We start from the raw sequence: 15,455 nt of genomic DNA, 5'->3' as shown, positions 1-15,455 counted from the left end.
AATCTTTTTTTGGTTGTTTTTTTTTTTTTTTTTTAATTAGTATACATTTAAAAACTAGTTACTGTTACTGTGCTAGGGACAACAGTCTTCTCTTTAGACATCTCCCACTACTGCCTGAACCCCTGCTACGAACTGGAGGTAAAGGGTAGCAAAGTCAGTCATGTTCTGAGTACAGTTTCACCTGTGACAGATGTAGGCTATGTTCTCTTCAGTTCCCCCAATATCAAAAACAAATCATAAGTTGTATTCTTTTTCATTTATCACCATCAGTGGATATAATATAGCTCTTTGTGTGATATGGAGACTGTCAGTGATGCTGCTCTTGTTATATCCACAACTTTCCACGTAACCTGAGATAGGGACATTATGGGAAGGAAAAGAAACCAGTTGAAATGTATGCCTTTTTCTGCTTTGTAGTCCCCTGCTGATCGATCTCAGAAGATTCATGCTGGTGATGAAGTGATCCAGGTTAATCGGCAAACTGTGGTTAGTAATAAATTGTCTTACCATCCTTCCTTATGCTTCTTTTATAAAGCTCTTTCCTCAAGGGTTATAGATGGATAACAGCTTTGTTGCCTGGGGGCTCTTCTCTTGTTTTCTATTGAAAATTTTTAGGGTTTTTAACATTGTTTTCAAGTCAAATTTTGCTTAGATTTAACATTTATTCTTATTGTCTGTCTTAATTCTTCCCTTTTTCCTGTATTTTGTTTATTGTGTGCATATAGCATTTATTAAAATCTTCCACATTGCATTTAAGGTGTACTATAAAATGCATTATTGCAATCTACAGGAATGTAGATAAAATAAACTTAAAATCAAATATTCTTCAAATAGTTTGCAACTGGGAACTTAATGTGATTACATTTGTACTTAACACAGATAAGCAATTTCTTTTTAATGTTAGGAAGAGATATCACTAAAGTGATATTTCACTGTGAACACCTGCGTTACTCAAATTGAGCACATTCCCTGCATCCTTCTATGACTGGACCTGAGGTATAAACAGCAGTGCCCAAAATCTGTGTTCAAGATTAATTCTTAAATAGGTCTTTCTTCAAAACAAGCCAAAAAATCTACCCAAAAAGGGAGGTCCCCAAAATTTTGTTCATAAACAGGTTTTGTCTTAATTACGGCTTTTTTGGATCTTTTCCCTTTCTGTTTGTGGAAAAACAGATAATGTGACTTGGCTGCTTCAGAAAAGTGACACCAAATAAAAGATACCTTTATTCTTTTCAAGGTGGGATGGCAACTAAAAAATCTGGTGGGAAAGTTGCGGGAGAATCCTGCTGGAGTTAGTCTCCTGCTTAAGAAACGGCCCAGCGGCTCTTTCAATTTCACTCCTGCTCCGCTGAAGAACCTGCGCTGGAAACCACCCCTGGTGCAGGTGAAAGATTGCTCRCAGGCCTGGCATGGTGGCGGTGCCTGGGTGCGAATGCCTTGTTTGGAACCTGAAAGAGAGAAATACCAGAATTGCTCCTTCTCCTGACTTGTGCGTTAAGTGGAGGTGGAGGTGGAGCTCCCTAGCGAAAAGGGAAACATTTGTCCTTTTTTACTTAGATAATGTCCTCTTGATACACAAGGAGAGTAGATGTGTTGAGCATTTTAATCGGTCACTGCGCCACTGATCTTGGACAGAACTTACCTGAGGCAAAGCTGCTGATACGTATGGAGTTCATCAGCATAGAGTAATAAATGCTTCCTCTGTGGTAGTAGAGTTTTCCTGAAATAACGTAGGTTTTCAAGATACTCATTTTCTTGTTAATCTGGTGGAGAAGAAGGGAGGAAAGAGTTTATCTTTTCAAGAAGATATTCAAACTGCTTGTGTAAACAAGACTTGGGTATTGGATAATTCATAGATTAGGTAGCAAGGAGATGGAGAAACTGAAGTTAGTAACTCTTAAATAACCATTTTGAGGAATGGCATGTTATATGAGGAAGCATAGGGCTTCATGCTTAGAGGAGGAAATAACCTAATTGAATTTAAGCTGATTACCTGAAACTCTGGGAGCCTGAAATTAAGCAAGAAAGTGTAAAATGACAAATATGTTCAGATGAGCAATACCAATGTATCTTTTGCTTAGCTTCCCTTACCCCAGTTATTTCACTTGAGGTAATTTGTGGTGAACTTCATCGTATTCCTGCCTGTGCCCATGCCTCAGGCATTGGACTGTATGGAATGAGGGGCAGTGAGCTGTCTTTGTACGTGTTGCAAATCATATGTGTATTTAACATAGTGCAGTATTTTAATGAGTCTAAAAACAGAAGAAGGGGCTTTGTCTCTGTTTTCTGTGTGTGGAATTTCTATGTGTGGGGAAGAAAGAACTGAAAAGAGCAATACATTTCTTTAAGTAATGAATTACCTGTGAAAGGATTTATGTAGAACTGCAAAGCTAGCCAAAGCTGGGGGTGGAGAAAAATGTTAATGCTATGGGAGTTTCCTATATATTTATTAAACAAGCATACAGATAGCAATTCCATAGGGAATGAAATACGGTACTATTGATGATAGTTATCTCTTTTGTGAATGATAAATCAGTGCTTGAATGTTTGATAGTTATCTAAATTTTCAGACCAGTCCTCCACCAACTTCAACCCAGTCACCAGAAAGTACCATGGATACCTCACTGAAAAAAGAGAAGCCAGCCATTTTGGATCTTTACATACCACCTCCCCCAGCTGTTCCGTATTCTCCTCGGTATGCAAGTAAACGTATACTACTGAACCCAGAACTCTTTTATTACACTTGTTTTTGAGCTAGCTTGCTTGCTTTTAGAGGTCTGTACAAATTAACTTCAGGAAATTGCAGATCTCCCAGACTTTCTTCTGGTTGCTTAACTGTATAGGTTTGTTTAAGCTCATGCTTCAATACACAAGATACCAAGATTATAGTAGTAGATTTCACGGTTAGAAGATTGTGTGCCATATAGATCAGAGTTGTTCCCAAGCATTAATGGATGTCATCCTTTGTTCTGTTGTGGGGCTGTCTTTGCTTTTGTTTCTAAATCCATGTAACAAAAAGTCATTTTGTCTTTAATTTTTTTTTCCCCAGTGCTCCGTTTTGACTGAATTTAATAACTGTTGTGATAGGATAGAAAAAAACTCGCGCTGAATTGGTAAACATGTAAATTATATAGCACAGGAATGTTCCCACTAAAGGGAAGGGAGAGTCAATTCACTCAGCTTTAATTTTTTCCAACAGTGTAAACTATAAAAATGCAAAGCTGTGTATACAAAAGGGAAAGTTTGTGGTATGGCTAGCTCTTGTTTGTTTAAAAGTCCTTGTTGACTGATGCTAGAAGCCTGCCAGCTGACCTGAGGAGGCCAAAGGCCAAAAGCGTTTCTAGGCAGGGGATGCTTCCTGAGCCGCCCTGGCACTTAATGTGCATGTAGATAGCCCAGCACAAAAACTTGGCTCACCTATTGCCACAAGACTCACGTGGGAGGAATGCTCACCTCCTGTGGAGGTAAAGCCTCACGTAGCACTGGAGATACTTCAGGCAAGTCTGGCAGGTCTCCAGAGTAGGATCACTTCACTGAAGTTGGACCCACCTTGATTTACTCTCTCCATTTTTCATGTTTATGCATGAGAAACACTTTTGATACTCACTTCTTAAAAATCTCTTTACTAAAAGATATGTAGAGAGAGATTTAGCTGAATTTAGCATACTTTTATTTTTAAACTGTTATATTTCAAGGATTTTGGTGAATTATGTGCATGTGATCAGTTTGTTTATTTCCTAAAGAATCAGAAAATTGTACCTAGTTTCAAATGCCTTCAAACTTGAGTCCCTTTCGGCAGGGAAGGAAGTGGTAATGTGCTTTGCAAAGCTGGAACACTTGTTCTGGATGATACAAAGAAAGGTAGTGGCTCAGGGAGAATACTACTTGAGTCTAATTTTTAAGAAAGAAAATATGTGAAATTGTTGCAGCCTGAAGGAGGAAGAAAGGCACTTTTCTCACTTTCTGTTTGGGTCTTTAATCTCAGCTTTGCATGTGCTTTTCTCTTAAAACTGATACATTTAGGTGGTCATTTTTTCCATCATTCTGTTCTCTTGCCTCCTTCCTGGCATGGACCTTCTCTGGTCTGGTAGTTACTGTTGGCTTTAAGGAGGCAATAGATGTCTTTCCCCCCAGCCCCAACTGCAGCACAGTCTCCACATGATGGTGGTGTAGCAGAGCTCTCCACTAACGTGGTTGTGGTGTAGCAGTTCTGTGTAATTTTGAGTCTCTGSATCGCCATAAATAGCTCCATCCCATTCACTGAGTTCTAACAATGGTCTTGATGGAGAGCTGGGAAGAAATGTATGCATATACAGAAGAGGAGGAAAAGGGGGACAAATTTCAACTAAGAAGATATTTTTCCTTCTAAAAGCAGTAATAAGGACTGGTTCTGAAAATAGCTGTTCCTGACCACTGGGAATGAGAGCTTGCTCTAGGAAGGGAGAACCTGTAGAAATAACTCAAGAATATGTGTGTATACACTATGAATTTATTATTGAAACTTTCAAGGGGTCTCAATTCTGAATGGAGAAGAGATGATGATGATGTAGTTGTCAGTCTTTTGTAATGACTGACAAGCACAGTCCCTCAGATGGAGGTGATAGATGTGCCTGTGATACATGGATGGATAAACCCACCTACACACTCCTCTGTCAGAACTGTGTACCTGGCATGTAGTGAATTGAGAGCTTTGATATYCTTAGGGATGAAAAAGATTTCTCATCCCACAAAAGCATTTTTAGGAGTGGTACATAATCCCCTAAACTTCACCATGTTTTAAATTATTGGCTTATTAAAGGTGTATGTGAATATGATAGGATAACTTTCTATTCTCCATAATAAATATATTTAATGAAGTCTTCCATCACTTAATGTGCTTCATCGTCTTCAGCTTTTATTCAGTTTGTTTGCAGAACARTGGTAGCTGGTGAGGAGCTTGATTGTGTGCTAAAAAAATACCCTTCAAACATACTGATGTCTGTAGTGTGAAACACTAAGTTGCTAATTGAAGTAAAATGTCCTTTCAGAGATGAAAAGGGGAGTTTTGTTTATGGAGGAGGTAATAAACCCAGTCAGCCACTACTTGGATCCAAGGGTGCCGAATCTCCAAATTCTTTTCTGGATCAGGAAAGTCGAAGGCGAAGATTTACTATTGCTGATTCCGATCAGTTGCCTGGGTATCCTGTAGAAGCAAATATTCTGCCAACCAAGATGAGGGAAAAAACACAGTCTTATGGTGAGTTCATTCCTCTTTCATTATTACTTTTCCGACTCTAAATGTCAGTCGGTTTGGAATGTTTGTCACGAGAGAACTGCTTGCTGGACGTGTTGAACATTTGGAGCAGTCTGAGGGAAATGTGAATGTGAGTGAAATTATACATCTGAAATAATTTCACTTAAACATTATTTCTTTAATGAATGTCATTCAGCTGGGCTCTGATGCCACAGTTGTCCATTTCTATGTGTCYATTTCTATGAAATCTTATTTATTTATCATAAGTTAATTATAACTTATGATCACTACGTTCGCTAGAGTTGGAAATGAGCAAGCGTGTGCCTGTTCAATCTCAGCAGAATGCGTTCTTGTTTCACCAGTCAAAGTATCTTGAAATAGTTATTTTTTCTGCAAATTTAATTCTTTATTGCTGTCTGTCTCTCTTTTTTTATAGTGCATGGTATTGATTTAAATGTTGGCTTCCTAAACTTAGTGCAAATCCCTCATAACCTTCTCCATGTTGTTTTTAGGAAAACCTCGTCCTCTATCAATGCCTGCTGATGGGAGCTGGATAGGAGCTGCAGAACCCTTCTTAAGGCCCCGAGTACCAGGGAGAAAAGGTAAGATTCGGGCCTCRTTCCCCTTTCTCTGTCTTTCCCCTTCTTAAAACTGTCAAGGTGARCTGAATGGAAATGTCTGAACTAAGGATGAACGATTGGATTGGTGTTTGTATATTGTTGAACTGATTAAATATAATGTTTTTTTAGTTGTAACAGGCATGCTAGACAGTAGTTGTGAGCCTATTCAGTGCCAGGATTGAAATTTTTGAATTCTAAGATAAAAAACATGTAAGTTAAAAGTAGGGTAGAGTGACTGGRGCAGATCTGTACTTGCCTGTTTATATAATGCCTTTTACCATTTGGCTCTTGTGCACACTCCCCCCCCCATCTCTTTCCTGTGTTTAATATTCATCATAAAACCGTTTTGTTTTTTATCAGTCTTTGTTTGCTTGCTCTACTGAGGGGTTGTCATAGAAGTAAGTTTGTTATCAGAAGTGAAATGCAGAGCATTTTAGGAGTTTTTTTACTGCAACTGCTGTTGCTGAAGCATTAACCTGGAGGAATATTAAAAACAGACTAATTAATAAGTCCAACAGAATGATCACCAGGTGGCAGGACTGCTCTGTGTCCCCCCAACTCTTGTCTGTCAGCAACTTGAATGAAACATGGTAGAAGGAGGTTTATTACCATGAGTCACAACTAACGATTTGCATGAAAGTAATCTGTACTAGCAGTTTTAGCATGTGTGAATCTGGAATTCAACTGTCAAAAGTTATCTTCTRTGTGAATTTTTTGTTCTTATTTGTGTTGTGTAAAAGAAGAAAAAAAAATAAGTTTATTGGCAGCTGCCCACGTCTGATGTTACAAAAGGTAGCTGGAGTCTGGGAAGTGCCTTTAGAAACACTGAAGGGCATTAAAAAAATAAAARTACTACTGGAACAATTCCTTAAAGCCAGCAGTAATTTTTTTCCCCTTCCTGTTCATACAGGTGAAGATGTCCTCTGCAGGTACTTCAGTAATGAAAGAATACCCCCAATCATTGAAGAAAGCCCCTCATCACAACATCCCTTTTCAAGGCCAATGTCTGAAAAGCAGTTAGTGAGAGGAACAGATTATATTCGAGGCAGCAGATGTTTTATGAATACAGACCTCCACAACAGTGCAACAATTCCTTTTCAAGAGGAAGGTGCTAAAAAAACCTCTGTTACATCATCCACAAAATCTTCCTCTGCAGAGCCCTCGCTTCTGGTCAGTTGGATCACGAGACTTAAATTGTTGACTCATTGACTATTGTTCACAGGACTGTTACCAAGTGCCTTTGTTCATCAGTCACTTATCTGCTTCTCAGCTTAACCAATGCCTAATGACTAATGTGGTATTCTATTCCCGGAGAATTTTACATCTTTCCCTTTTCTTTGTGATTGTTTCAATGGATCAGAAAGGGTTTTATAGTGCTAGGAGAGAAGAAAAGATAAAGTTCCTCTTCCTGCCCAAAAGTGGAAGGCATTCATTCCCTTGGAAATGAGTAAAATCCCAGTGATGCAGAGGCCACGTCTAACCTGAAATCTGCCTAATTATTCATAAGAAATCATTGCATTGCAGTTACGTCCAGTGGCACTTCATTTGTCTGTATGCTCAGAAGCTGTACAATTGGCTGGGTGTCAGAATACGTAGGGCACAGCAACAGTTGTGTCCCTCACTCTCTCCTGACCAGGAAAGGCAAGGAGGGAAGCACTGGCTTGGTACAGCAAGTACTGCATGAGATTCAGCAATGTAAGGAAGAAGTGGTAGTATTGCTTTTCTTTCTCTGATATCCAGAAAAGTCTTAGCTTAATCCAACCTGATTTATAATCTGTTTCATTGAAATCACAGTACAAATAAAGTGCACTGAGCAGCACTGCAGTGGTCATCCATAAAGATACGTGGATTGCTACAACAGGCTGAGGAAATGCATCTGTAGAGGTGGTAAAAGAATATATTTTTTTCCTTAATTGTTTTAAGAATGATTTGCTGTTAACCAAAGTAATCTTTTAAAGACAGTCCTGTTGGACTTGTGAGAAYTTTTACAGTGGTTCAGTTTTTGAATGATGTGTTGTTTTTGCAAAAAATATGTGCTCTGATACATTACAATTTTAAGACATCTTGCTATTTTCTGTATAGCTGAAGTTTTTACCCCTCCAGAATTTTAAAGTAGCATTGGGTATTTTGGGAGGAAAATAAAACTTGTTAAAAAAAAAAAAAAAAACAATAAAAATAAGGATATTAAAGAGCTATTTTTCAAAAATGTACATAAGGTTGTTAGTATGCAAACAGTTGTGTTTAAAGTAATTTAAAKGTTAAATATAGTTGTATATATTTTTTACTCTCACGCAGATACAGTTTGTGCCTTCCTGTCTGCAGTACTGGGCAAAAATTAGTCAAAAGAAAAAGCAAGTCTGTTGTATTCTCCACCAATTTCAAGACTAAGTATTTTCATAGATGATGCATTGCTATCAGCCTTTACTCCTTTGATCTTTTTGAGGAAAATAAGAAAAATGAGCATTTAATAAATGGTGGGGAGAGGGGGAAGTTTGAACAGTGGCACTGTGACTAGGGCAGGAGTCCGATGTGATAGCAGTAGTATTAAAAACATATCGTAGTTTTGGTTGTGGAGATGTGACGTTACTATGCTGTAGCAAGTTTATGTAATTGTGTTGCAGCCCTGCAGAGATGGAGTATAAAGCTGGGTTCACTGTTCATCGCATTTGATTGTAACTCACTGGTGATGTAAGTGGCAGCTGGTTTTGACCTCTTTGATCAAAGCGCGCTAATACAGCTGTCTTGTGCAACCTCTGTCCACCCACAAAGRTAGCCCTTTGTAGCAGAGACATGCCAAAGACAACTGCAGTGCAGTTGAGGATCTCTGAGGATGGGGCTGGAACTGCCATGCTCTAAGCACAGAGTGCTGTGTTATAGTATAGCCCAGCCCCAAACTAGCTGAATAGCTTTTTAAAAGGTGGTGCTAATCCAGTTCAGTAACTGTGATTTAAAGTTTGAAATGTTATCTAAACAAAAGTGTTAAAATGAATATTTAGCTCATCTTTAATATCTTGTTTTCTGTGATTTAAAGATGAATGGGAAAGGATACATCTGGGTGTATGCATTCRTGCATGTATATTAACGTGGAAGAAACCGTAGATGTACTCTTTTTATTCCTTTAGGTTGCATCAAGGTACATTTTCAAGACACTGAAAACTCAGGGTCGATTCCTCTGTTTGGTCAGATTCTCTTGAAGCTTGTTCTAATAATAATAGACGCTTGCCTTAATTTAACAGATAACTTGAAATCACAGCAGCTATGAGAAAAGAGCAATTGTGGATTTTTAAACGCTTGCCACAAAAGCCATGTCTTTATCTACTGTCAGTTTAGCGTGTGCTCTAGTAAGCTACCTTGAACTCTTCATATTTCTGTCTCCAAGTATTGCTTGCTGCTCACTGTAGGCTACAGACCTTTTTATGTAATGTATGGTATGTAGGAGTCTTTCTCTGGGAAGCTGACATTCTACTGGCCAGAGAAAGAGATTTTTTTTTTCTTCTTGGAAAATTTCCATCTGATAATCCAATATCTGTTCTCAGTAATGATAGGCTGTTTTGTGTTGCAGTGTGAATTACGGATAGTGAGATTTGTCCTGCTCTCCTTTGCTTGCTCCCTCTCATTTGCTCCCTCTGTTTTTTGAAACATGAGATAGGTGCAGCTGAAAGACTTAGGGAACAGAATCTCCTCTGACATATACAAACTAGAGCTCTTTGCTTCCTCTGCTGGTGATATTGTTTACCAAAAAAAGAAAAAAAAGCAAATGTATCAAGCAGACTCAAAAGAACAATAACAGATAGCTGTAACTTTAAACACTTAGTAAGGTAAAATAAACAGTGGACCCCTTTTCCATTGCCTGTATAGCTCTCTGACCTATTTAAGTTGACCTTCCAAATGTCTGCCTCTTTAAAGACCTGATCTGATCTTGTTACCAGAAATAGCTGCTAAGATGCTGGCTGGAAGAGTCTCCTCTAACATAAATTTGTATCAGCTATTGTTGGGCTTTATGGTTATGCACTTACCACTCATTCTGAACATCTGGATTCAAAGTGAAAATGAATTTGACTCATTTTGCCCTTCTCATGAGAGGGAGTAAACAAAACGGCGAAAATTACAGAAGACAAAAGCTTGTAAATTGGGGCAAGCTCAAGGAGAAGTAGCAATACCCCCTCTTTTGTATGGAGAGAGGAGGAAGTTTGAAGAACTTGGTAAAATCTGTAACTCCTCAGCCATCTGCAGCCCCTGCACTAAGGAGAGTACTACTGCTCCTTAGCCTTTCTCCAGTCAGGACTATTCATAAGTGGTAGGGTCAACCCTGTGCCCTTTACTGRTCACAGTCCTTTACCCTGCTCTTTGAAGGAAAGGTGAAGTAAACAGCATTTAACTCAAGGAGCCCGACTGTTCCCTTCAGGAACTTTCTGATTGCTGCTCTGCCAATGCAGATGTCATACCAAAGCTGCTCCCTTGAAGCCTCTTGCTATGTGGAGTAGTTGATGTGGCTCTGAGAGGTGACTGCAGAGCCAGAGCGTTTCCAGGGTGTATTCCCAAATAATGTGCAAGTGATTTCCTTATGAAAGAAGGAAGCATGTACCCTTGTTTCTTTTTCTCTATTACAAAACAATCATAATGCTAGAAAGGTCTTTTGAAAAGAACTGTAGAGGTAGGTGGTGGATCAGGCTCTGATTTGGAGACAGGCTCAGTGTTGCCGCTAGATGACAATGCAGTTTTTGAATAAGTTTTTCCAGATATGTATGTCAGTTAAATCAAGTTCTATATTAAGAGCAACATTGAAGCCCCTCACTTCAAGAACACCAAGTGAGAGGGAAAATAAAAGTACCAGTGCAGGAAGAGAAATAAATGGAAGATGCAAAGAGCTGRTAGAAAGCACATCTTTAATAGTAGGTGTTACGTACGCTGTTCTAAGAAAAGTATTCTTCTTCAAATGGTTTGCTTTCCTACATGACCTCCTTTCCCTAGCAAAGAATAAAGATTAAGAACCCATCCCTCTCTTTCTCTGTGCACAACATTTAGTATTGGCTGGCTAGTGTTTAGCAAATAGCAACGTGGCACAGATCGCATACCAGTACTGGTTTGGAAAAGTGCTGCGCTTGGTCTGGAAGAATGGTTTAAAATGCAGGAAAGACCAGTAGCAGTGAACATCACATTATTGCTGAGTGTGGGTTATTTTTCTTTTCTTTATGATAACTGCTTCTGCTAGAAATTCTAATGTATGGAGAAGCATTAAAAATTCAACTTTTACAGATCCTTGTTTTTACTTTCTCATTTGGAGAGGATGAAATCTGTTCTGTGTGGAATGATTTCTCCTGCATATCTGCTTTGCTCACCCCTTTTCTGCCATCATAATTTTAAAAAAGTGAGAGTAAACTTCAGAAAAGTCAGAATTCCTAAAGATCACTATGCACGTTTTTTGTCCAAGGGCCTAAACTAAACTTGGAAGGTGTATGAACACTTAGAATTCTATGCTGTGTATAGTGTTTAAAGAGTGAGTAAGGATGGTCTGTAATTTAGGAAAATAGAGCTAGAAAGAAATCAGCAATATTTTATCAGCTTAATCTCAAAAAAAAAGTTAGAAACTGCTATTATGTAGAAACTTGGCTTATCTCATGGTGTGGAAGGTACTTGTATGAATAACAAACACTGTGCCTAYGTTTTCTTTTTTTTTTTCTTTTTTTACCCCTAATGAGTACAACATTTGTATCCAGATATCCTGCCATGATACAGTACAATATTTATACTCTTAGTGCTCTACCATGGTGGCAAAACAACACAGTCCTTGGGAAAAGATTACTTAAACCACCCACATGCACACAAAAAGAATGTTTGCCACTTTTGCATATGTGTATATTGAAATTTCAGGAATGTTCACTTCAAAGATACTCAGCAGGTATCTATTTTAGCCTGCAGAGTATTTGCAAGCCAGTAATTCAGGTGTTCTGTTATATAACAATAACAAGAAAATATTATTCTAGATGATAATTGCAAGAGGAAAATAAGGTATAAATATAATACTAATGGCTTGTAGTGACAGACTTCAGAATGATTTTTAAAGCCATATCTTTCCTCTAAGATTAGAGAGAATGAAACTGGTCTGCATTTCAATTCAGGATGACCAACAGCAAGGTGGACAGAGTATTGTGGGTTTTACGCTAATTTTATACTAATAAATGAACTGATAACTTTTTTTTCCCTACCCCCTCCTCCAAAGCAGGGCTGTGGTGTGTGGTTTTGTTTGTGTTCATTTTTTAACATTCTGCATAAACTGAGTGTTCACTGGAAGTGGGGAGAGGGGACCAGACCTAAAAATTGRCCAAACCAGGAAGCGGACGGTGAGATTGGCTAGCTTTATAGTTGGAGGTTGGAGGCAGGTAAAGAATTTTTCTTTAGACTTTTTTTTTTTTTTGTCCAAATCTTATGACCTATTTTATCACCTTATGAACTAGCCAGTCTTCACAAATTGTGCTATATGCACAGCCACATCCTGGATAGACCAAGTTAACCCCCTCATCAGACTTTAACCTGAACTTTTATGATAAATATAGCTCAAACTTTTTTTTTTTTTCTGTAGACTTTGCTTCCTCTGGAGCTTTCCTGTGTTTGTGAATCACTTTTCTGAGTTTCTCTTGCATGAGCTGGGCAGCAAGACTCCTGTGTGCATGAGTGCTCAGAGTGGTCTTTGCCTGTAGGATTGGTATCTGACATGGCAATTGGATGCTGGCTTTGCTCCATTTCTGCACTATCTAAATGCAGAAATGCTTTCACCCTACCTTGGCTTCCACTGCAATTCCTACTGCAACCTCTACTAAAATGCTTTTGCTATATTGAAAAGATGAACTGGGTCCTTGGGGGTAAACTGTCTTTGTTCTGCTGTAGCCAAGAACTGTGTGACTTCTTTCTTCTCTGGTCTGAATGTGTACTTGCTGCCCTTATGAAGCACCCGCTTCAAGTTTTGAGACACCAGCTAAAAATGCTTTTGTCAACTTGTAGACCCTAAGGTTTTTTAATGGACAAGAGCCCTTGTGAAGGGCACGAACTCAAATTAAAATGTGCAAGGAGCACCCCAAAAACATGCAGTTTGGAGAACAGAGGAGGAGGAGCAGGGCTAGTCTCCCTGTAGGGGGTCTGTGTTCTTTCACTGTTCCAGAAATGGAGCAGTAGCTCTGCAGAGAAAAAACAAGTGCTACATGCCCATTTGTTTCTGCTTCTCCATTTGTGTGGCATTGAAGAAAAAAATGAGAAGTCATTCAAAGTGGTTATATATAGCTTTATGCATGGCAGATGAGCTGTAAGATGCATGACAAAAGCAGTCAAAAGCCACTATTAATACATAATTTCACCAAAATCCACTGCCTACGCTGTTGCTGTATTGATTTAAAATAGTAACCCCTCTTTATGTTGTTACCTGCACAGCAAGGGCAAGCACGTAACCAATAGTTTTAACTTCTTTTGTGGTAGTAACTGTTGGCTAGACTGTGTAATTTCCCACAGGGCCTCACACAGTGGTCCAAAAGATGAGTTAGTTTGATTTATTCTGGGCTTGGTCCAGAAATGGAAATTTGAATTTAATTATAATATTGCTTGGCCAATATTATTTAAAAAGAATCATGATTTTTTTAAATGCTAAATATGAAACAGGCAAGATTTGTCCGTCACACATACTTTTCTAGGAGGAAGAAAAATGAAGATTACATTAGAGTGGAGGAAAGAAACAGACCTTTGGGTGTGCTCCAGTTCCTGCCAGTGGGAGAAATGTGTTTGTTTTAGCATGACATAGAATAGATGTAAACATTTCTCTTTAAACCTCCCTGTGTGGCCACCTCACAGTTGTTGTTCAGGATAATGAAAGCCACTGACTTAAGTGGTTATGGAATCAACCTAATGTACCCTTAGGGGAGAGGGAAAAGGTATCTATTTTTAGGTGCTTAAGGGCTTGCTCATGGGATATGGAGATGAAAGAATTAACCATAAAAATGGTACTGTGCTGATTTGTGGGGAAAATCCATGTGGCCAGTTCATGACTACAATTTCTGCGTGCTCCTTGGCCTCTGAGAATTAGAGCTCACCGCACGTGGTGGCAGTTCGCCAACCAGGTGGCAGCYGAAGAATCAGACGACAACCAAATCCATCTTGGAGTTCCACTTCAGGCAAAGCGTGTTAGATGCGTTTTGCCTCTACCTGTGTGTGAGTGTTGCCCTCCTTCAGAGTTGGAYTGTCAGAGCAAGAATCGTTGGAGCAAAACCACGGAGCAACCCCGAAGAGGTGCCGAGGAAGCAGCCTGATGCTGCTGGGCTGCGCTYGCAGCCGGCGCTTGGCTGCGGAGCGTTTACGTCTGCTCTGGAAGTACTCTTGCAGGTAATAAGTCAAAGACCCTCGTGACAAAAAGCCCCAAGGCTTTTTTGTTTAGAAAATATTTATTAAGAACCATAGAAAACGCCCCACACCAAGTAAATACCAGTGAGTATTTAATGGCTTTCTAAGTAAGTGCATGCTTTTCAATGGTATTTATTAATGTGCTTTCCTCCTCCTTCCCCCCCCCCCCCCCGACTGTTTCTAGTACAAATATTTCTCATGAAACCCTCATGCATTTCCAGTGAAAAGTTTAATACTGACAGGTAGTCACAAATAATCTTAAAGGTTTATATGTAAACTGGAAAACAATAACAAAAACAACTCTCAACCACTTTCAATCTTAAGAAAAATAACTTGTCTAAGGATTTCCACCGTGGTGAAGTGATCAACCAAATCTTAGTAGTTGCATCTTGGAACACTTACTTGGTTTTATTACATTATAGTGGAAAGCAGAGGCAATAGTTCAGATCTTAGTTTTTTATAGAGCAACTGTGGCATTTGAATTTCCCCCCTGCTGAACCTGAACAAAGATTTTTCCTAACCATAGCACAGCTCTAGCTCAGACTGTCTTCCCCAAGCCCTCTGATTGTCCCAGTGAACACACCAAAGTTTCTGGTGAAGCTCTTGACCATTTGTTTCTGGTAGGAAGTTTACATAACTGAGTACAATGAGAACAAAATAAATGATCTGCAAATATTATTTCCYTTTCCTTACTCTTCCCTCTTCCTTTCTGCCCTTCTCCTCCCTATATTAAGGCCAAGGGACTTCTGTCCAGGAATTTATTGCATAAACAAATATAGCTATAAACTCTTAAATTTTAAAGCATTATCTAGTTTGTTTTATTTTCTGAGATAACTTTGGCCAGACTTCTCCAGTATAAATAGTGCTGCCTGCAAGACAGAATTTCCAGGCTCTTGATTCATCTAAAAATTCCTCCCTATTTAGTAAACTGTCATGTCAGTGTAGATTCTTCTTTGAAGCAGTTTAGACCACCCCAAGCAGTAGTTGACCATTTAGCTCCAAACACGTCAACCTCTTACCACTTTAGAGGAAGAAGGATCTGCCCTTTCTCCTAGCTCTGAGTTTTGTAAGCCTGGATTTTCATCTCCTCTTGGGAAGATGGGTGTGGATCTACGGCACAGCTCCACTTTCAGCCTGTTCCTCTTCCGCTGTCCTCTCATTTGCTTGTCAGTACTGGGAGGAGAAAAGGCAAGTTGGAGACTCAGTGAGGACAGCAATCT

The 15,455-nt window shown here is 39.1% G+C and overlaps 1 protein-coding gene across 2 annotated transcripts in view; it reads left to right on the top strand.

The window, feature by feature from the left end:
- CNKSR3 (CNKSR family member 3) overlaps positions 1-8,143 on the top strand; it is a 54,796-nt gene extending 46,653 nt beyond the window's left edge. For both annotated transcript variants that reach the window (XM_085297979.1, XM_085297978.1), the window contains 6 exons: positions 418-486; positions 1,238-1,384; positions 2,571-2,695; positions 5,028-5,236; positions 5,746-5,835; positions 6,764-8,143. In XM_085297979.1, coding sequence (XP_085154105.1) covers positions 418-486; positions 1,238-1,384; positions 2,571-2,695; positions 5,028-5,236; positions 5,746-5,835; positions 6,764-7,062 — 939 coding nt within the window. In that variant the 3' untranslated portion in view covers positions 7,063-8,143. The remainder of the gene's footprint in view (positions 1-417; positions 487-1,237; positions 1,385-2,570; positions 2,696-5,027; positions 5,237-5,745; positions 5,836-6,763) is intronic.
- Positions 8,144-15,455: the final 7,312 nt, after the last annotated feature.

The sequence above is a fragment of the Rhea americana genome, unplaced genomic scaffold (assembly GCF_003343005.1).
Source record: "Rhea americana isolate MKP2758 unplaced genomic scaffold, rheAme1 scaffold_134, whole genome shotgun sequence".
NCBI classification, from domain to species: Eukaryota; Metazoa; Chordata; class Aves; order Rheiformes; family Rheidae; genus Rhea; species Rhea americana.
The sequence above is the reverse complement of the archived record's forward strand: the minus strand, read 5'-3'. Positions and strand labels throughout refer to the sequence as shown.